Consider the following 19,943-nt stretch of genomic DNA (forward strand, 5'->3'; position numbering starts at 1 on the left):
AGAAATCTGCGCCCGGTGGGAAAACATCTCCCTTCGTGTCTGTTTGTTGGGTCATCGCTGTGTTGATGATACCTTGCTTCTGTCAATTGCCATTGTGTTCTTTGAATGCATAGCACATCTCGACCGCACGCTGAAGCCGACAATAGTTAAACAAGCCATCTGTTGTTCCTATCATTGACATGAACTATTTCGATTGATTGCTCCTAGCCGTCCGTTATCGTCGCATCATTGACCCCAACGACACCATTCCTCATCAGGCCAACCCGATCCTCCAGTCGTCCAACTAAGCTTTGTTCAACCTAACCACCATACCGCCTTGATAAGACAACGCCCGATCCCATGGCATCGACTTCACTCTTGTCTGCGTCTGTCATCACCAATATGGCCACCCTCCCAGCGTACGGAAACTATTACCACGTTCAGCTGGCGGGGGTTTTTGACTCTGCCCTTGATCAGAGGCTGGGCCGTCACCTCGCGCCCACGCCGGCCCATCTCACCCGCGTCGTTTATGTTCCAAGCCATAAAGACGCCTCTACTCATTTGCCCCTCTACGATTATAATGAAAACTACGACAAGGCTGTTAAGAAGGAGCCTATCGGCAGCAGCAAGTATAAGCTTGGTCTGGCCATGATGAAGCGACCATCGGGAGACGGAACTGACGCGCAAGTTCGCTATCTGGTCAACTTCCAAAAGGGCCTTGAGGGTACTGCTGCGACAGTGGAGAGGAGAGTGCCCAGCCATAATGGTGAGATTGTCATCTTGTAAGTCTCTTCCAAACCTATCCCTTCCTCACACATCATGAGGACCCGATTACTAATACTTTCGAAAGGCACCTACCTCTCGAGGACACTGGCAGTTTTCGCGTTGCGCCACACAGCATGGACCAAGACTTGGAGCTGGCAGTGACCAGCTCATTCCCCGTCCCAGATACCAAGATGCACGCAACCGCCAACCCCGTGCGACATCCATGGTTCACCATTTCGCAAACTTCGCGGGACGGAAGCATTACTGTTCCCTCGAACCTGGAATGGCAAGCGCGCCCAACAGAAGATGGGCCTCTGCGATACACTTTGGTCGACACTGACGCGGAGTTGAGCGGCGGGGAGCCAGCAGTCCATGCTATCTACCATCACGTCGGCATCGGTTTCGCGCTGCCTAACGATTATAGCGAGGGCATCTTGTTACTTTCGGAAGACCTCAATGGAGAGGCTGAGGCGCTGGCGATTGCTACCTTGCTCGGCGTCTTGCGACAGACACGGTCGATCAACCAGCCTTCTCCAAGGCCAAGGAAGAAGTCGTTGGTCAAGCGAGTCTTGGGCAAGATTTGAGAACAGGACATACTTCGTGTTGTTTAGACAACGAATCTGAGTAGTCTAGCCTAGACGAGCACCACTCAAGTACATACACGGCATAAGAAATAAGTGGAAAATAAGGGGGGAATTTAAGCGGTAGATACCCAGGGAATTTATATTGTCTTTTCAGTATTTTTAAGTTACCTTCACTACGAAAAATTACATTTCAAGCCACTCGGCTCCTCAGATGCTGTGTAGCTTAGTATTTATCAAGTTAGGGTTGTTAACGCAGGGTAGAAGCTCTTAGAGGCCAACTATAGTTAGGGGTAGAATAATAAATTACTGAAATCTGCTCCTCCCTCGACGTATACTCCCTGCGCTATATATATATCTAAGCTGCTCCTTTGTTACTTAGACTCCTTATTACCCCTAACTAACCCCTATCCAGGAGGGCTCTAATAGGGCGCCCCTTCTAACTAGGCTTCGTCCTCGAAGCTCAGTAGTAATAAACGTACTACATTATCTTACTACGATAACGTTACCCTTTGTCGCGGCGGCGTCGATATGTGTTACGGCCAGCTAGTCGTAGTGAGGTATGTTTGCAGAAGTTGAGGCTGCGGAACTGGTAACAGTAATCGTAGTCGTGGATAGCTTCAGGGAAGCTATGTCTGTAAGTCGTAAGGTAAGGGAAGGCTGCGGTGATCAATCGTAGTCTTATCAAAGAGGTTCTCAGGAAAGATAGCTGAAAGCGATCATAAGATCTGATACGAAGTTAATTGCTGAAGAACTATGGAAAGTCTGTCCTAGAGTCCGGCTCGAGTCCATCCTATATACAAGTCCTGGTCCTGAACATATCCCTTGTCAATGATCAGTCCCTCTGATCGGGTGAGCGCTCATTACTTGGCATGAGCGCTCATGGCCCCACCATGGTCGCTCATGGCTTATCTTATCATCACGTGACTTATACCATAGTTCTTCCGTTCCGTGAGAGGGTGCCTAGTGTCCCTTGTCTCCTGCATGACCTTCTCCTGTAAAAACCTTTTCTTGGCACACTGTGTTAAGAATTGTTAGGTTTTCGCAGGGCTTCGCCCCGTACCCCTAACGGGTCTTATCATTTCCCCCTTTACTTTCGGACTCGTCCCTCAACACCACCACAGCACCCCTCCCCTTCTCTCCTTTCACAACACCAAACACGACGAGACCTCCCCCGAAAGTGAAGTAGGGCGAGAGTTTAGAAGCTTTGAAGGTCACTCTCGCTCTCGCCGATCTGCGCGTCCACTAGCCTGCGGCGCGCTGTGCCCGCCGCGTGCGAGCCACCACTCCGACAAGGGCTTGAATTGCCTTTGTCCACACACCAAAGCCCCGGCACAGCAGTTAGGTCATTTTCTGTCTCCGTGCCAGACCTTCTGTCTGGAAGGTCTTGAACACTTTCGCTCCTGCCAGAGCCTGACTTGTTCAGGCAGTAACGGAGAGCGATTGTTACGGGCTCCTGTATTGCCATCGGCTGGGAGCCGATTTGCTGTTCGCCTTCTTTGCTTCGCTCCAATGCAAGGTGGAGAAGAGAAAGGCGTGGAACCACATCACGACCGGCCGTGCTAGGTTTTTCCCCCTTGTGGTTTTTCCTAGCACTATCCGAACTACTTTCCTTGTGGATGAAGCGACCCGGGAAAAGGATGGCGGATAAGAGAATTCTGGTCAGGTGAGAAGATCTGCTTCATTTTGGAGCGGTTTGAACAGGAGCGTTAGGTGAAGACGTAGCCCTGTAACATAGTTTAGATTAGCATAGACCATGTCGGCATCGCGCCCGACACGTCTCTTGTCGCTCGAGACGTTAAATAAACCATCACCACCACCACCAACTTGTCTCCTGCATATGTGGTGTGTTGTAACCGCCGCGAGCCTGCGGGGCAGGCCCTGTTCTTGGTCATGCATGTTGGGTCGTAACACTTAGGTCCGGGTTAGGTTTTAGGTACGGGCTGGGGTTAGGGCTGCGGCTATAGTTAAAGCCGAGGCCGCTACGTCGGCCTAGTTCCGGCTTAGGGTTAGCGTTACTATCTTATTATTTACAATCTTTTTAAGGCTTAGATTATATAGGTTATAACCTCCTTTACGATCTAATTGTTACGAGCTGGACAAGGCAACCAACTGTGGCACAAAGCAAAAGCTTCGATAATGATGACTCCGGTCATCATTGTCCCTTGTTCTGCATATATAGCTACGCGCCCACAGTGACAAGTTGCGGCGGGCGTAACACTAATTCCTAGGCCCCTTAAAATAAAAGATTATATTATTTATAAACTAGGCGATAGCTATAAAGACGTCCTTTCGGGCCTTATAGTACTTAGCCTCTTTGTTAAGGACTATAAGGATAGCTCTAGTAGCTGTCCTAGTCACGGTTAAGGGCCCCTTAGTTATTAAGGGGGTTATTGTAGAGGCGTTAGGCTGGCTTCCCGCGAGGCTGGGCCGGTGTGGTTGGGCCTTGGTACCGCGGCGGCGTTTAGCCCTTGAGGTTAGGGATGGCTTTGGAGGGGGCCCGGAGCCTCGTATAGGGCCGGCCAAAGAGGCAGGGGATGGTTCAGAGCCCGCCGGAGGCTGTGAGTCCATCCCGGGAGGGCGCCGGAGGAGATAAGTGAAGGGTTTTCCGCTGTTAAGGATTTTAGTAGTAGCCCACGTATTACACTAATAGTCGATGCCAAGAAAAATTAGGCGAGAGGGAAGTTGAGGACTATCTTACGAAGACCACTGCTGTCTTTCCACCGCGGGAGTATTTATGTCTTTCGTCTCGAATAGATCCTCAGTTGAGTTTCAAAGGTCAGCCAGTCAGTCCTAGATTCAATGCAGCCAATCTCACAGGTTCAGAGAGAAAGCGACTGCTACGAGCCTTTCTACGGTACTACCTCACTTCTCTGATGAATTGCGATATCCAACAACTGTGCAAACAGGCCCTGCATCGATACAGTGGTCGAAATTTCCAACAATGGGACCTACCGGCAGTTCTGTGTGTTTGCACATACCTGGATACTCTTTACGTGGCCATGTTTGCCCAGTGCGGCGATTCCTGGCTGCCAGAAGTTACTCTAGGCTCTCCTTCATCTCAGTCCCCCGGTTTGCTCTACCCAGATAGCCTATGCGTTGACTGTGGGGCCTATACCTACGATTTTGGCTGCTCACCTAGTCTTATATCAGGTTTAGAGCCATATGGCTTCGATCTCGTCACAATCCTTCTTCGGACCGCTAGAGCCGGACAACTTGGTCGGGACCGCCTCAAGCAGTGGTTTGACGACATTCGTCCAGGCCATGGCTCCAGACGGGGTGGCGTGCTCTATCAAAGTCTAGACCTTGGTTCATTTGGTGCAGTGAAAGAGGGTTTTCAAGATGGCCCGGGTATGTACCAGATACTTCATTCGCGCATTACTCTAAAACTCCTTACAACCTACGAACAAAGGGCATGGGTATTCTTTGATGACGCTAGATTCTACCCCTCGGCTTCGCTTATTGGAAAACCACATTTACCGACTGAGATTGAGGCTAAGGATGAGCGCTTCGAAACTATACAAAAGCACGAGGCTTACCGGTACCATGCATGGGGCGCCAGAGTGCGGCATCGATCACAAAAGTGGCACAACAAAAAGTCCCGAGGAAAAACAAGGATTGAAGATTATCAAGATTCGAAACTGGAAAAAGATTGCCAAGTTCCACTGCCTGACATAGTATATGCAACGCAATTCACAACCCTACGTCCGTTCTGGGAATGGGATTGAAAGCAAATTTCAGCCTTGGGCCTGATAAATAATGAGTGTGGAGGATGGCCAGCTTGAAATTGGGACCTACTGAGCAGTACATTCTCAGTAGGTTGATTCCGGAAAGAATTTTCTTACGGTCAAGTAGAATAACTATCCTATCGAGTGCTGAATGACGTCAGTATATCGCTACTTAGAGTAGTAATGAATCACGTATCATTCCGTAACATTCGGTATTAATACTGGCTTAAGTTCATGTAGTACGCCCAATTATGAAATTCAGAAGAAAGCTGTCGCAAAAACGACGCCGTTAATTACGGGCAGCAATTAACGCCATACATACCCTACGACACATTGAAACCAAGTGTACTAAGGAAACTATTTTGGACGTCCGTCCATCTCTACGGATGTCTCTCCGCAACTTCATACATTTTGTGACGGGGGTAGTTATATTCCCTTTTTTATTCATGCCATGCCCCTTGTCGGCTTGGGCAAGTCTGCTGCAATAGCAGATCCTGGTGTGGCATATTCAACCTCTTCCTTGTACTCAATATATGCCGTGGCGACCGCCTCAGCTGTCCGAGGAATGGACGGCGTTGGCATATGCTCCAGCGCGGCAAAGTCGTATTCATACTCATCCTCCGGCAACAACTCCATGTACTCCTCTCCATCCTCGTCGACAAACACCTCCCTCTCCCTCAGAACGCTAGGCTCGACGTCGCTATCATCGTCAATCCCAGGCTCCGCGCACGTCTTCGCGAGGTCATCGACGTAAATGGCGTCTGGACTGTGGGGCGCGCGGACGGCAATGGTCGGCCGGCCATTCTGCGCTCTCTTCCTGGTCTTGCCCTGAGTCAGGGCCTTGGGTGGCTCGTTGTGATAAGCCGCTGTGAACTGCTGCTCATTTGGATTCCTGTTGTACCAGTCGTCATTGGTCAGGAGGGCATAACCTGGATCATCAGGCCGCAGCATGCTCGGCCAGCACGGATTGTCCCAGAGGCCGTCGTCTTTGGCCGGCACCTGCTCCCAGTGCTTGATCTCGAAGACGGCGTTGGGTATGGTGACCTTCAGGCTGGTGGTGTACGTTGTCGTGCCTCCCTTGATCTGTTGGTTAATCTTGCTGATCTTATCGGTCGTGACGTGCTTCTCGTTGATCTGCTCCAGGCCGGGGAGCTTCTGCTTGTACCCGTCGTTGATCTCGCAGAACTGCTTCCACATTGAGCCGGCTCCTCCGTTCTGCTTCGCGGGAATGAGCCGGACGAATTGGCCCTCGATCGCCTTGAACCTGATCTCGCCCTTTTTGTTCTTCTTGCCCGTGTTGATCGCTCCCCACCAATGGCGTGGAGGAAACTCGTCTCTTTCGCAGTCGTCGTGCTCTGTCCACTCTTCACCCCAATCCCAGTGGTGCTGCGCCTTTGCGGGCATCTTGAAGTTGGCGCGGGTCTGTCGCGGCCAGTAACCCCAACGATCCGTTGCCAATCCGTCTCTTCCGGTCTCCGCGGTCGCCCAGCACGTCCATCGGACCATGTCGGGAGTGTTGGTGTGGACGCTCATGACTGAGCTGTAGTGGTAGCAGGCCTGAGTCCATTCCTTCTTACAAGTGACGTCGGGAGTGGTCATGACGGTTTCGATCTTGGTCGTTGTCGTCTCGTGTTCGGTAGTGGGACAATTTCCCTTGTTGTTATTATTGGCGGCTCTCTTTCCGACCCAGGCCATGTGGTTCTCGCGCACAACATCTCGCATGACCAGGTCGGACTGCGGCAGCTCCCGCTTCAACTTGCACGCGTTGGGCTCCTTTTCGTCGTCTTTATTGCCCTCTTTACGACAGTTGCCGAGCACCTTCTGCAACGATTCGTCGTGCTTCTTGAAGGTTTGTCCCATCTTGCTGACGCCTGCTTTGGTCTGCGCTCTCCTGGCGGATCCCAGGTCGATGAAGTCCCTGGGTTTACGGACGCGACCAGCACTTAGCAGCGCCATGACAGCCATACCCGCATTGGAAGGGTCATCAACAATTTCAGAAATACTGAAAGCCGTGTTGCCAACCAAGCCTCCGATGGCAATCATGCGGGCGACCGTTGCTGCGCCGGCAGCCATGGCGGCAAATTCTCCAACGAACGGAATGAAGAACAGCAGAGCCGAGATAATGTTCAGGATCAGAGCTTCCTTCTCCTCCTTGATAATTTCACCGCCCTTTGCCTTGGCGTCTTCCATGGACTGGATGGCCTGCGCCATGAGGAAGATGGGGACGGAAAACACCTGGAGCACATCACTGTTGCCACCATCCCAAATCCCCGCGACTACGTCGAAGAACCGGGACGAGATACTGGTGCGAATCTCATCCAAATTAGTCTTGACGTCCTTGATGATGTCCTTGGGATCCGGGACATCAAAGTCGGACTTCAGCTTGGGATAGCCCTCCACTGAGAGGATCAACGACGGCGTGCAGGGTTGTGGGATCGTGCCGACGGGAGGCGGGCAATTCTGAGCAATCTCGTTCGGATCCGTGTTGATCTTGAGGGAGTCGAACTCGATCCAGTCCTCGATGCAGCCAGTGTCTTCCTCTACAGCGTTCCAGAAGCCGTCTTCGTCCCTCAGAGTGAGTTTGATGATGTTCATGCCGACAACCGCAATGTGACTCTTCATCTCGGAACAGGGGCCCGACCAGTTCTCGGTATGGGTTCCGTCCGCCTTGATATCACAGTCGAAGTAGTCCCTGTACTTGCCATCGTGCCAGCTGGTGAACTTGGCCATGGCTTGCTTGGCGGAGTCCTTCATGACACGACGATAGGCAGCAAAGTTCTTGTCGTAACCATTGTCGACATCATCGTAGTTGGCCAAAGACTTGTCGAGCATCTTTTCGAGAATTTTGATGGCGAGAACGGGTTTGCAGTCGTCAGACACGCTGTCATCTTTGGCGAGCTCATCGAGGTCGTTGTAGGTCTTGCTCAGGGGGCAGTTTTTACCACCGGAGAGATTTGAGTCGTCACTGTCGCCGTTACCGATACCGCTGTCGCCATAATCCTTGTCGAGGTCGACAGCCCAATCAGAGACACCGCCAAAGTTGAGGCCCTTGTACAGGTCGATACGCGAACTTTTGGTGTCATCGTTCATCCAGGCCACCCACTCGTTCTCCTTGTAAACAACGATGTCAGAGTCGGATTCCCTGTCATGCCACTCCCGAGCGTCCATCATGTCCTTGTTCCAGAGAATCTCACGAATCTCGGCGGCGGAGATGTAACCGGAAGTATCTGTGCAAAAGCCTGGCATGGCATCTGACTCCGTCCTGGATCCGGTGAATGTGCACTCGGGTCCTGTGCAGTCCGCCTCGGCCATGTGGAAGCTACGTCCGTAACTCGCGATACCCACAAACACCTTGTTCGAAGGAACACCCGCCTTGGTGATCATGGCAAGAGAGGTTTTCGTTTCGGTGAGGTTGACGTGAGAACGAAGACAGTTACCACCCTCGCATCCTGGACTCGACCACTTGTTCCCATGATCCCACTGTCCGTGAAGATCGTAGGACATATAGACGATGTAGTCAACGACCTGGCCGATTTCCTTGATAGGGAATTGCTTGAGGTACCAATAGGATGCAGGTGACGCGATGGAGACAGACTTGTTCCCCAGCCGACGCTTAACCATCTTCAGAAACTCGAGATAGTCCTTGCCTTCGTTTGGGTTGGAGCTCGGATCAATGTCGGGGATGTCCGGAGCAGAGGGATATTCCCAATCAAAGTCGATGCCATCGAGACCATGGTCGTTCACAAACTGGACGACGTTCGCCGCGAAGGTGGCACGATTAGCTGGGAGGACAGCGTCGCGGAGGATGTGAACGGTATCGCCCTCGGCAGAGAAGGCCCAACCACCCAAAGACACGATTTTCTTGATACCAGTCATCTTCTTCAACAAATCGAACTGATCCTGCAGCTTGCTGCTATCAATCTTGAAGTCCCCGGGAGTGACATCAGGGAAAGAGAAGTGGATGTGGGTGTACTTCTTGGTGTCCACGCTCGAGACGTCCATGTGCAGACAGGGGCGGTTCTTGTTCCAGGCCTCGAAGTAGGCGATGTGCGAGAAGCTAGCAGGACCCTTGTCGTTGTTGGTGATTTCCATGCCGCAGTTGGAAATGCAGCCATTCTTGCCCGGCTGAGAGGTGCCTGGCGCGCCAGTGTCGGCAGGGGCCTCTGTACAGAAGTCGGGGTCCATACCACACTGGCCCCAGACATTACAGCAGACGTTGAGCGGGCACGGATTCATGTCTGTGAGGTTCTTGTTTCCGCGGGGCTCTCCGTCGGGCTTCTGAGGACCACAGATTGCGTTGGAGATGGGGTTGGGCATGGGAGGCTCGCCCTTGGACAGGCAGATCTTCTGTCCTGGTTGAAGGTTCTTGCAGCCGGCGAAACCCCAGGTGTTCTTGTTGAAATTCTCAATGTCGCTTGTTTCGAGGTAGTGCGCATCTGCATAATCCCAACATCCAACGTCCTTTTCGACCTCGACAGAAAAGCAGAATCCATCAGCATCAGGCTTCGGTCGGACTGTGGCTCTCAATAGTTAGCTTGTGTACAATAGCTTGAGTATAAGAAGAATCCTATATTTTGACTTACAGTCTGGAAGGTCGCCTTCAGAACAGCAAACATGCTGCTTGGGCATGAGCGTATTGCAGAAGTTCTTCACGCCGCTGTTGTACTTGTTCAACTGCGTGGTGCTGATACCGCAACGCTTGGCCAGGGCGTCGCAAAGATCGCCAGCTTCGACTCTCTCAGCTCGACACTCAGCCCGGCGATGAAGAGATTGCAAAACTCCTCTCCCTGAGATGGCGGTCGAGTTGCTGGTTCCATCTGTCCCGTTGAGAACTGTACCGTTCAGAGGACTCTTGATAGACCAGAGCGCAATCTCTCTGTCCACCCATTCAACTGTGAGATCTGGGCTCCTGGCGCACTTGGCATCTTTCCAGTCAGCCAAGGCTTCCTGAACAGCAGTAATGTTGCCCTGGAGGTCGGCAATGATACCGACTCTCCAGACTGAGGGCCGCACCGTCTGACAGTTCGAGACAGAAAAGCGACCAGCTTCGTAAAACTCTCTGGTTTGCACCTTGCTAGCGAGCTTCTCTATGAAGGGCACAGCGCTCATCTTGTCTACCGCAGAGCCGATGAAGAGACCTGAGATGGACTCGCGGACCTTTGCGAACATGATAGCTGACTTGCAATTGTCGGCTGCGTCTAAATGCTTTTGGAGGGTCTCGATCGCCAAGGCAGTGTCATTGATGCTGCCATCGACTCTGCTGCTGTCGTCTGGCACCCATTCATGATAGAAAGCGCTGGTCAAGTTTGAGGTCTTGTGCATATCCGATGCGCATGTCGACTTGATGGTACTTAGGGAGCGTTTTTCCGAGTCTGTAGAGACGGAGGGAGTAGGAACAGGCTCGGAGTCCTCCGCTGGGGCAGAAATTTCCTCGTCCTTCTCAACTTCGGGAGTTCCAAATGTAAAGGGAACAGGCTTGTAGTCCTCGGTCTTGATCGTGGACTCTTCGGATGCCGTACAGGCCCGGAAGGTGATGTGTTTGTTGGAGTCAACGATGCTAGTCTCCAGCATTGTATCAAAAAGCATGGGTTGCTCGCAGCGCTTCAGTGCGGCGGTGCCATGGAGGTAGGTCCAGTTGAGAGGGTTCGGCCCGGAAATGCTGCACCGAATCGGACACGGGTTGATTGGGCTAGCCTCATTTTTTGCAAAGACGTTGCCGGCAAGGCATAAAAGGCCAATTCCGGCCGAAAGTGAGTGCCGCCACATCTTCGAAAGAGAGGTTTAGATGATGATGGTTTCACCATACAAAAGAGGAAGTAAATGTGGCTAGTACATAAGGTAGGTAGAGAGAAAAATAAGTGAGTGAATGAAAGAGTGAGAGAATGAACGAACGAATGAGTGTATCATTGAAAGAATGGTTGTCTCCTTGGCTACAAGTGTCGAATGAGGGACGGTTAAGGTACTAGTAGATAAATAATGTTTTCCAATCCATAAGGACAGTTGAAGACTTTCGAGCCACAGACGCGAGCGGGTAAATCATCTTACACAGGGGCCCAATTCCCAAAGGCAACATCACGAAGTTAGAAACAAAATTGACGCTGATGATCGGACCGAGCCCGAGGTCGATGGCTCTGTCCACAGATTCATGGTTCTCGAAATAAACCGTAATTAGACAACGGTTCTAGACGCCTTACGCCAAGCTATGAGTGACACCACGGGGTCGACTTCACGATCAATAGCCCGTGGTTGTCGGCGTACAAGGATGCAGAAGTTCGTGGCCCGCATTCGCCTTGATCCACCTACTAAGGATTAAGGGACCGAAGTTCCAGCCGAGAGATCGATGCCAAGGTCAGATTTTAGGGTTTGTGTGGGCAGTACACACTGCTCATCTGGACCAACGAGGCAAGCAATGAGGCAATACGACTGGTATTGACGGTTGGTTGGTGATGTTGTGGTGAAGGTGGCTGCGGTGGGCTGGATCAACCAGGAGGTGGATCAGGCAGCTGGTGCCTGGGGCACCAGCCACTGCCTCAGGTATCCACAGTCCCACAGTTTGCAATGGTGTTTCCGAGGCCCCAACAGGCAATCCTGACTTGATTTGGTATTCCGGCTTATTGAGGGTCTTTTCGGGCAACCTGTGGATCAAGAGCTGTGGGGTTTGAGAGACACTACCACAACTACTTCACTAGGTTGATTCTCCATAACAAAGTAAGCACTAGTGGTTAACCTGCGAAGGCGCTGCAAGGAACGCTGGATGGAGGCGAGGCTCGCTTCCGTAGATGTTAAAATAAGGTATCAATTTAGCTGACGGGAAGCTCCCGGGAACCGCCGTGCGCCACCCGCCCCCACACCAGGTTAGGCAGACAAACAACCATTCCGAAGCCGGGGCATCTTACCAAATGAGTTTTATGTCTGAATAGGTTCAACAAAGATGACAACCTGACATCGACTCGCCTAGATCATTTTGGAACCTTAGGACTAAACAATTCCTCGCGTGACAGGCCGGCGAAAAGCGTGTGGATCTCACGTACGATCAATATTAACTCTAAGTTATAGAGTAATCTCCTGTTCGGCGGATTCAAGTCCGATGGAGTTAGCAGCAGCATAGCTTTGCAGGGAGCTTTTATTGCCAAGGGTGGCGTGGCTAAAATTTGCAAACGGGTGAAGATGAGCACTGGGCCCTCGATGCTCCATGTTGCCTCATCTAGAGCATCCGCTGGTTCCCACATCTTCACACCTTCTCCGGCCAGTTCTCCTTATCCCACCTTCTCTCAACACCAGAAATCTTCTGAAGACAGTCTTCTTCTTTCTGGCTCCCAAGACGACAACAACAACATCATCATGAAGCTTCCGACCTTCCTGCTGCTGGCCTTCGCGCCGCTGCCTCTATTGGCCGAACTCAACGCTTATGAGATTCTCATGTTTTTCGACATGTACCGCTCTGATTATGACCAGAACGGATCCGACTGCAAGATAGCCAAAGCTTGCAAAGACTGCAACTTTGAAGAATTTGTTCTCCACGTCGACCGTTTGAAAACCCTGACTGGTGTCAGTGGTCGCATTTCAGACATGATGAATCCCGAAATTGGAGAGATCGAGGGATGGGGAGAAAGAGACGACCTTGTCTACGACGCAAAAAAGCTCCTTGGAGGTCTCTGGCGCGACGAAGATGACAGCGCGAGACCAGGACACCCCACCGTTATTGAGCGCTTGGTTGACAGGATGACGGTGCTTCGCGAGACGGCGGAGCCTAGCCGACTGGAAAAGATCACGACTGCCATGGAGTATGCCCACTACAGCCGGCGCAGAGCTCAGGCGGACGATATGATCACGTTCGTTGATGGTCGCCTCTCGAGCAAGAGACTGGGGACATCCAAGACGCAGACCATCTCTTTTCTCGGTGGTCAATTCGACGAATTTGACTCTCAGGCCACGATCGAGTCCGTGCAGAAGACTAAGAGAGGAGCCATGCGAGACGAGATCGTGGCTATTGCGAGGGACATCAACAGCGGCTCGGTTTCTTCTACCTCCATGAGGGATGTGAGGCGCCTGAGCCATCTTGCCAAGCGGGACTTTGGAGAGGGCATGGCTGTCATGGCCCTACAGCGAGGTCTAGACACATTGAAGATGCCTGCCAGAAAGAAGTGTTAACCCAGAGGCAGATTTATGTACGTAATGAATCTCTTTTCCGGAAACGTCGAAGTTTCGGGGGTTTGAGGTGAAGAATTATGCATGGCAGTCTGGCAGACGGGAAAATTGAACATTGGAGGTATGGGTCATCAGAGGTGGATCTAAACGTGTTGGGACCTTACATTAGTCTCGCATCTCGCTTACAGTGGATGCAGTCATCCTGTACAATGGAAGAAACCTATCACACGCATGCATGGTCGAAATTTTCGTTTCCCAAAGTCACGCCACCAGATTTATTCGTTCCGTTGGTTCACGATCCATTTCGTCAAGAATCTCATTGGTTGGACTATCAAGGCAACGGTAATTTTCAGGTTATGAAGAGGAGTCGGTCAAGTTGACAAGAATCAGAAGCCAAGTCGTTGAAAGGTACTTTTGGGGCAATCTGACATGTAAGCTTGCCAAGATCGGCCCGCCGGCTGGGCGCATTTAAAGGACAAACGATCAGGGGTAAACAGTGGGAACGCAGGGGTCCAGAGCATCGGCAAGGAGTTTATCAGATTATCTTGACTTCAACTAGACTAGGTACGAATGGGTATCCCACCAGAGGCGTAGCACAAGTTCCTTCAGCTTTTCACGCGATGTGGGCCGGATTTCAGCTTTTGCCATCTAGACCTCCGAAGAGTCCGGGCATCCCTCGACCAAGCGGCGTGCTGATCAGGTGAACTCCGACACCCGCCGTAGGAGCAGCAACGTTGTGGCTGGTCCCGCTTCCTTCGAAATTCCGGAGTAAGCCAGAGTCATTAGTTTCCGCGGTTTGAGTCTTGGAGACGAAACTTTGGGCGGGTAAAGAGGGGCAAGCTCCGAAAGCGAGCGAGCGGCGGCTCGGGCATCATATCGCATGATGTGTCTTGTAGTGTTCGAAGAGAATTTTACCAAATTATGAGAAATCAAAATATCTCGTTGGTAAATAAAAGGATTAGACATCTCGAGTGGTCATCCAGACTTACAGATCTACCTTCCTCGTCGACACTCCCTTGCTCTGAGCTTGTCTCCCCTCGTTATTTCCTACTTTCAGTCATTCTTTCATTACCAACATGGCAATTCCCACTTTCAAGCAACTGGCTGCCGCCACCATCGTGGCACAAGTCATTGGCCTGACTTCTGCCGCCGCCGTTCCTCTTCGTGCCAGAGATGGCGCGGAGCCCGGCCTACCACACGCCTCTGATACCACATGGTACTGCTCGTGGTGGGCTGACTACGACGGGTCTCAGACTTGTCAAGAGCTTCTCGACTTCAACTGGATCGACATTAAGGCTTTCCGTCGCTGGGTACGTACTCACTGCACCTTAGTGAAGATGCTTCTCCTGGCACGTACTGATCTTCACAGAACCCTACCATTGGCTCGGACTGCTCTGGTCTCAAGTACGGCAACAGCTACTGTGTTGAAGCTTACAACGAGCCCACGCCTCCTCCCGAGGAGGAGGAGACGACCACCACTACCGTCGCCTCAACTACAAGCAAGGCCGTTATCACCACTGCTCCTTCTACCACCACTAAAGCCCCCGTTATTACAACCACTACCTCTGCTGGTAACGGAGTTGTGACCCCTGAGCCAGTGCAGGGTGGTTTGGTCAACAACTGCAATAAGTTCCACTTTGTTGAGTCTGGTGACTCTTGCTCTGCCATCGCCCAGAAGTATGGCCTTACCGTAGCCCAGTTCGCCTCTTTCAACGGCCTGAATAGTGGTTGCACCAACCTCTGGGGCGAGACTTATGCCTGCGTTGGTCTGATCGGCGGAAACCCCTCGGCGACATCTGCTCCGGTCAAGACTACTACCGCTCCCAGCAACGGCATCCAGACTCCCGAGCCCGTTCACAGCGGTATCGTCAGCAACTGCAACAAGTTCTACATGGTTGCGGATGGTGCTACCTGTGCTTCCATTGCCAAAAAGAACAGCATCCGCACTGCCGACCTTGTTTCTTGGAACGGACTGAACAGCGGATGCACCAATCTTTGGCTCGACACCTACGCCTGCATCGGCATAATCGGCGGCTCTCTAACCGCCCCTCAGACAACAACCACCACCAAGGCCGGTAATGGTGTCCAAACCCCTGAGCCCGTTCACACCGGCATCTTAAGCAACTGCAACAAGTTCTACATGGTCAAGAGCGGCGACTCCTGCGCCTCTATTGCCAAACAAAACAACATCCGCAACGCCGACATCGTCTCATGGAACGGCCTCAACAGCGGCTGCACCAACCTTTGGCTTGACACCTACGCGTGCATCGGCATCATTGGCAGCTCCCCGACCGTGCCCCAGACGACCCCGACCACCAAGGCCGGCAACGGCATCCAAACCCCTCAGCCCACGCAGCCCGGCATCGCAAGTAACTGCGACAAATTCCACCTCGTGAGCGACGGGGACTCGTGCGCCAAGATCGCCAACGCCAACGGAATCAGCGTCGCCCAGTTCGCCCAGTGGAATACCCTCAACAGCGGCTGCTCCAATCTTTGGGGCAGTGTGTACGCCTGTGTCCACGTCGTCGGCTTCACCCCGACGCCGACTAACCCTGGCAACGGCATCCAGACGCCCCAGCCCACCCAGGGCAGCCTCGTCGCCAACTGCAAGAAGTTTGAGTATGTCAAGTCGGGCGAGACTTGCGATGTGGTTGCCAAACGAGTGGGGATCACTGTCAAGCAGATGACGACCTGGAACCCATCCATCGGTAGCGACTGCACCAAGCTCTGGGCCAACGCGTATGCCTGCGTCGGTGTTTGATCCGGGGCATGAACCTCAATACTGGTTAGTACCTTAGGTATGGACACGGATGGTGCAAACAAAGACCATCCTAATAGGATCGGAAACGGTCACGTAATCACCTTTCTAATCCGACTGTAAAGTCGAAATAATGTCAAATACTCTGAACTCACTCGCTATGCACCTCTACTACATTGACTGAAATGTTCCATTGTGCCTGTCGGCTATGTGTAAAGATCTAAGGCAGTGCATACTACTCTTCCTCGTTATTGCCCTGCTCAACCAGCCTCTCAAACTTGGGACGGTCCCAGTCCCGGCCTTCTCCGTCACCAGGCCAGCCCGCCTTCGTCATCTTCCTAGCTAGCTTGTTATGGCTGAAATCATCCTCGGGGTCAGAATCAGAGTCGGGCTCGGACTCGTATTCCCAACCCATGTTCTGCTTCATGACAGACATATCCCATGGACCAAGCCCGATCCAGTTCATCTCCCGGAACCTCTCCTTGCAGATCGTGAAAAAGTCAGCAGGCTCATACACATTGAAACCGGCGCGCCACTCGTTGGCATCGTCGCCCTCGAACCGTGCCAGACTGCTATTCAGCTCGGGCGCGGGCTCATCGTGCTGTCCTTCCGGGTCTCCCCAGTAGATGTAGCCGTCGTCAGTGTCTAGTACGACTTGATAACCGCTCCTGCCCCTGCATATAGCTATGCACGCACAAGAAGGCGGGATCGCGGGGTCTCGGCCGGTGAAAGGCGCAGCGATGCCTTCGATCTCGCCCTCGCGGATTTTCTTCTGGACGTCCTCGTGGCGGTAGTCGATGACAGGGGTGTTCTTCATGACGAGGGGCGCATGAATGAGATCTTTCTCGACATATTCGACGTAGGGGATGTGGCGGAAGAGGTCAATGACTGTGTCGTTATTTTTGAGGTTGGCCAATGTCTCCTGGTTGATCGAAGGCCACCCACCAGCGGGAGCCTGCGCGATAGTGGCATTCCAGAAAGTGCGGTTGCAGAAGTTGTAATAGTCTGTCAAAAGACGAACGAACTCGTCTCGATCATATGCCATGATGAGGGTTGGCAGCTATTGTTAGCCTAGGTGTTTGGGAGATGATGGGAGTGTCTGGACGAGATCGTGACGAGAGGCAACGGGTACTAATAAGGTAAAAAGGATGTGTGGGCTCCCCTAGCTCACATCCCTGTCGCGAGATGGAGGGGTGTAAACCTGGTGTTCCGAAATTGGGACGGTGTGGCTTGAGAGTGATCCTGGTTTTTAGAGCCAAGTCAGGGATTAATGTTGTAGCCTGTCGATCAGATATTGTGGGTCTGAACTCGTGATCAGACTTAAGCTTACCTAGTACTAGGGCCAGACTTTTGCTACCTTTTTGATGCTCACGGGGAACTTCTGAACACATACCTCGAAAGGTACCCACTGTTAGTAATTATTAAGGTTATAGAGGGCTACGGCCCACTGCACTATTATCTCTCAACATTAGCCCATACGAGCTGAATTTTACGACCATAGCGGTCTCCCTAGATGTAGGGCCATCGATCACGGTTCACGGGGACGCCGGTATATCTCGGCGGTCGGGACGAGTCCGGAAGCCGACTGCAAAGGTCAGAGTGGTTGAGCAGGTTAACCACCAGGACAACTCTGAGCTTAAAGACGAGATCAACAGGCTTTCGAATCTTGTCCAGGACCTCCTACGTCGGGACGCCGAGAGGGAACAGTTTTTGAAAGACTGTTTGACGAAGATCGAATCCTTGGAGAGAGAACTTCAGGAGGAGAAACAGCGTTCAAACCGGCATCAACGTGGTCTAGCAAGGTCTATGCACGCTATTGGCACAGGGCCTAGCGAGACTGACCTGAGTTCCCAGGGGCATCCCTCGCACACAACCCAGAACCAGCCGCCCCCAGTCCGTTCATACGCGGCGGCGGCGAGCCAGCCACTGTCCAGAAGACAGGATGAACCAACGCCAGCCAAACAAGGCGCAAAACAAGCTACAAACCGGGCGGCCTTAAAGGATCTACGCGTCTTCGCGCGTCTATCGCCTGAAAGCCCGCTTCGGAACGAGAAAGCCTACGACATATATATCTTCGTTCGGGAAAGGCTAAGTCCCCAAGCCCGAGAAGCCCTCAAGGGGATCGACCATGTTAAGACAGGATTAGCACTCCTACCTTCGTCAATGGATGGTGCAAAAGTCCTGCTAGAGAACAGAGAACAGATCGCTGCCCTTCTCCAAGCGCAAGCGATCGAGCAACGCGATACCTGGATCCGAGCCTATATCGCAAACGTCCCTTACACCAGGCATTGTCTGGTAACCAACACTGAGCTGGAAATCACGACCGAGGAGCTCCTTGAAGAGATCCAGGTCTCGACGAAACTCAAGCCTGAAAAAGCACACTTCTCTAGGAAGGACGAAGTCGAAAGGCTAGGCACGGTGACAGCCTGGTTCAAGGCGGAAGCCGTAAGGCAACTACCAAGACGCCTCCGTTTGATGGGGGCCAGCGTTTTTGTAAACCTGCAGTTCCCGAAGGAGAAGAGGTCTCCTCAATGTCTCCGCTGCGGCGGTTTTCACAGCGAACGAACGTGCACCAGAAGGAAGAGATGCCTCAAGTGCAGCTCTCCTTCCCACACAACTGATCAACACCGGGCACCCTGCGGCGGCACTGAGGGTCACGATGGCTGCGACTGCCCCTTTAAATGCCCGTCGTGTAACGGGCCTCACGCCGCCTTCGATGCGACTTGCCCTATCCAACCCAAAGTGGTGAAGGGGGTAGTCCAGAGGAGGGATAAGGCTCAGCTACGGGCCATCCGAGCTGAGGGAGAAAGATTATGGAGAAATGCGACCCAGCAGTCGCATCGACATTCCCGTGAAGAAGAACAAGCGATGGACTATACCCCGGCAAATGAGACACAAAAAAAGAATACAGCCCTCTAAAACCCTGCAAATCATACAAGCGAATGTGGGCAGGCGGGCATCCGCCCACGAAACAGCACTGAACCTGGCTTACGTAGCCCAGATCGATATACTCCTAATATAAGAGCCGTCTATCCGTTCGGAAGAGAGGAGGCTCATAAGACACCACCCAGGTTTTGAGACTTTCACCCCAGTAGATAACTGGACCGAAGACCGTCCCAGGGTACTTACCTACCTCCGCAGAGGAACTGGGGTACGAGGCGTATAAATACGGCCTCTACCCGATCCATCCATAGACCTGCTCTTCTTACGACTCCTCTCAGGAACGAAGGAGGTCCTTACAGTTATTAACGTATATAACGCCCCTCGTGGCTCTCTGCGATCTGGCCAGGCTCTCAGGAACATCCTAGCGGCCTGGCAACCCAAACCTGAGGATCGAGTACTGATTGCGAGGGATTTTAACTTACACCATTAGACGTGGCAGCCCGAGGCCACGAGTTCCCCGGACGCTGAAAACCTAGTAGAATGGGCAGAAGCCGCTAGCCTTGTCCTAATGTCACCTATAGGTGAACCCACGCACAAAGGCGGCAACACCCTAGATTTATGCTGGGCGTCCAGCAACCTCCATGGGGCTTCCACCAGCATAGAAACGTCACTACACACGACATCAGACCACGAATCTCTGCTTACCCGGGTCCCCTTGGCCCTGATCGATTCACCCAGCCAGACGCCGGGAAGGTTTCGGCTCGACACGATGGACGAGGAGCTTTTCCTCGGCATCATTAAACGCAACTTATAACCCATGCGCCGCACTGCAAGCAACATCCAAGACCCACAATCTTTAGATCTCCTAGCACAATAGCTTACGGACTGTTTTATTAAAGCACTTACGGCTTCCACAAAGCGCACGCTCGGGAAAGGTATAGGGAGACCATACTGGAGCGAGAGCTGCACACGTAAATACCGAGCCTATGCGAGTAAGCGAGCGATGTTAGCAAGACTCCGCGCAGCCGGAGTGAACTGCCAATGGGAAGAAGAGGAGGTCGAAGCTCTAAAACAGGACTTCCTCTACGAGTTTAAACGCTC

At 52.4% G+C, this 19,943-nt stretch overlaps 8 protein-coding genes across 8 annotated transcripts; 5 read left to right on the plus strand and 3 right to left on the minus strand.

The window, feature by feature from the left end:
- Positions 1–381: 381 nt before the first annotated feature.
- BDP81DRAFT_450729 (uncharacterized protein) lies at positions 382–1,328 on the plus strand (the record flags this gene model as incomplete). The annotated part of the gene is made up of 2 exons (XM_060592565.1): positions 382–761; positions 830–1,328. The coding sequence occupies 2 exons, from the start codon at positions 382–384 to the stop codon at positions 1,326–1,328; spliced, it is 879 nt and encodes a 292-aa protein (XP_060444502.1).
- Positions 1,329–3,034: 1,706 nt separating this feature from the next.
- On the plus strand, positions 3,035–3,243 carry BDP81DRAFT_430529 (uncharacterized protein; the record flags this gene model as incomplete). The annotated part of the gene is made up of 1 exon (XM_060590613.1): positions 3,035–3,243. Exon 1 carries the CDS (start codon positions 3,082–3,084, stop codon positions 3,241–3,243), a length of 162 nt encoding a protein of 53 aa, XP_060444503.1. The 5' UTR covers positions 3,035–3,081.
- A 766-nt stretch (positions 3,244–4,009) lies between these two features.
- Positions 4,010–5,053, plus strand: BDP81DRAFT_491264 (uncharacterized protein; the record flags this gene model as incomplete). Its single annotated transcript, XM_060595306.1, has 1 exon — positions 4,010–5,053. A coding segment is annotated over one exon (1,044 nt), but the record flags the coding sequence as incomplete, so codon positions are not given.
- Positions 5,054–5,322: 269 nt separating this feature from the next.
- On the minus strand, positions 5,323–6,110 carry BDP81DRAFT_430530 (uncharacterized protein). Its single transcript, XM_060590614.1, has one exon. It carries the CDS (start codon positions 6,002–6,004, stop codon positions 5,498–5,500), a length of 507 nt encoding a protein of 168 aa, XP_060444505.1. The 5' UTR covers positions 6,005–6,110; the 3' UTR covers positions 5,323–5,497.
- An 886-nt stretch (positions 6,111–6,996) lies between these two features.
- Positions 6,997–10,936, minus strand: BDP81DRAFT_491268 (chitinase; the record flags this gene model as incomplete). Its single annotated transcript, XM_060595307.1, has 3 exons — positions 9,637–10,936; positions 7,219–9,567; positions 6,997–7,055 (listed from the first exon to the last, which is right to left on the minus strand). The coding sequence occupies exons 1-3, from the start codon at positions 10,817–10,819 to the stop codon at positions 6,997–6,999; spliced, it is 3,591 nt and encodes a 1,196-aa protein (XP_060444506.1). The 5' UTR covers positions 10,820–10,936.
- Positions 10,937–12,054: 1,118 nt separating this feature from the next.
- BDP81DRAFT_430537 (uncharacterized protein) lies at positions 12,055–13,433 on the plus strand. The gene has a single exon (XM_060590615.1). The coding sequence runs from the start codon at positions 12,221–12,223 to the stop codon at positions 13,202–13,204; it is 984 nt and encodes a 327-aa protein (XP_060444507.1). The 5' UTR covers positions 12,055–12,220; the 3' UTR covers positions 13,205–13,433.
- An 844-nt stretch (positions 13,434–14,277) lies between these two features.
- BDP81DRAFT_462053 (LysM domain-containing protein) lies at positions 14,278–15,962 on the plus strand (the record flags this gene model as incomplete). Its single annotated transcript, XM_060593854.1, has 2 exons — positions 14,278–14,511; positions 14,571–15,962. 2 exons carry the CDS (start codon positions 14,278–14,280, stop codon positions 15,960–15,962), a joined length of 1,626 nt encoding a protein of 541 aa, XP_060444508.1.
- A 232-nt stretch (positions 15,963–16,194) lies between these two features.
- Positions 16,195–17,004, minus strand: BDP81DRAFT_462054 (uncharacterized protein; the record flags this gene model as incomplete). Its single annotated transcript, XM_060593855.1, has 1 exon — positions 16,195–17,004. One exon carries the CDS (start codon positions 17,002–17,004, stop codon positions 16,195–16,197), a length of 810 nt encoding a protein of 269 aa, XP_060444509.1.
- Positions 17,005–19,943: the final 2,939 nt, after the last annotated feature.

Source organism: Colletotrichum phormii (assembly GCF_030913505.1).
Source record: "Colletotrichum phormii strain CBS 102054 chromosome Unknown BDP81scaffold_12, whole genome shotgun sequence".
Lineage (NCBI taxonomy): Eukaryota > Fungi > Ascomycota > Sordariomycetes > Glomerellales > Glomerellaceae > Colletotrichum > Colletotrichum phormii.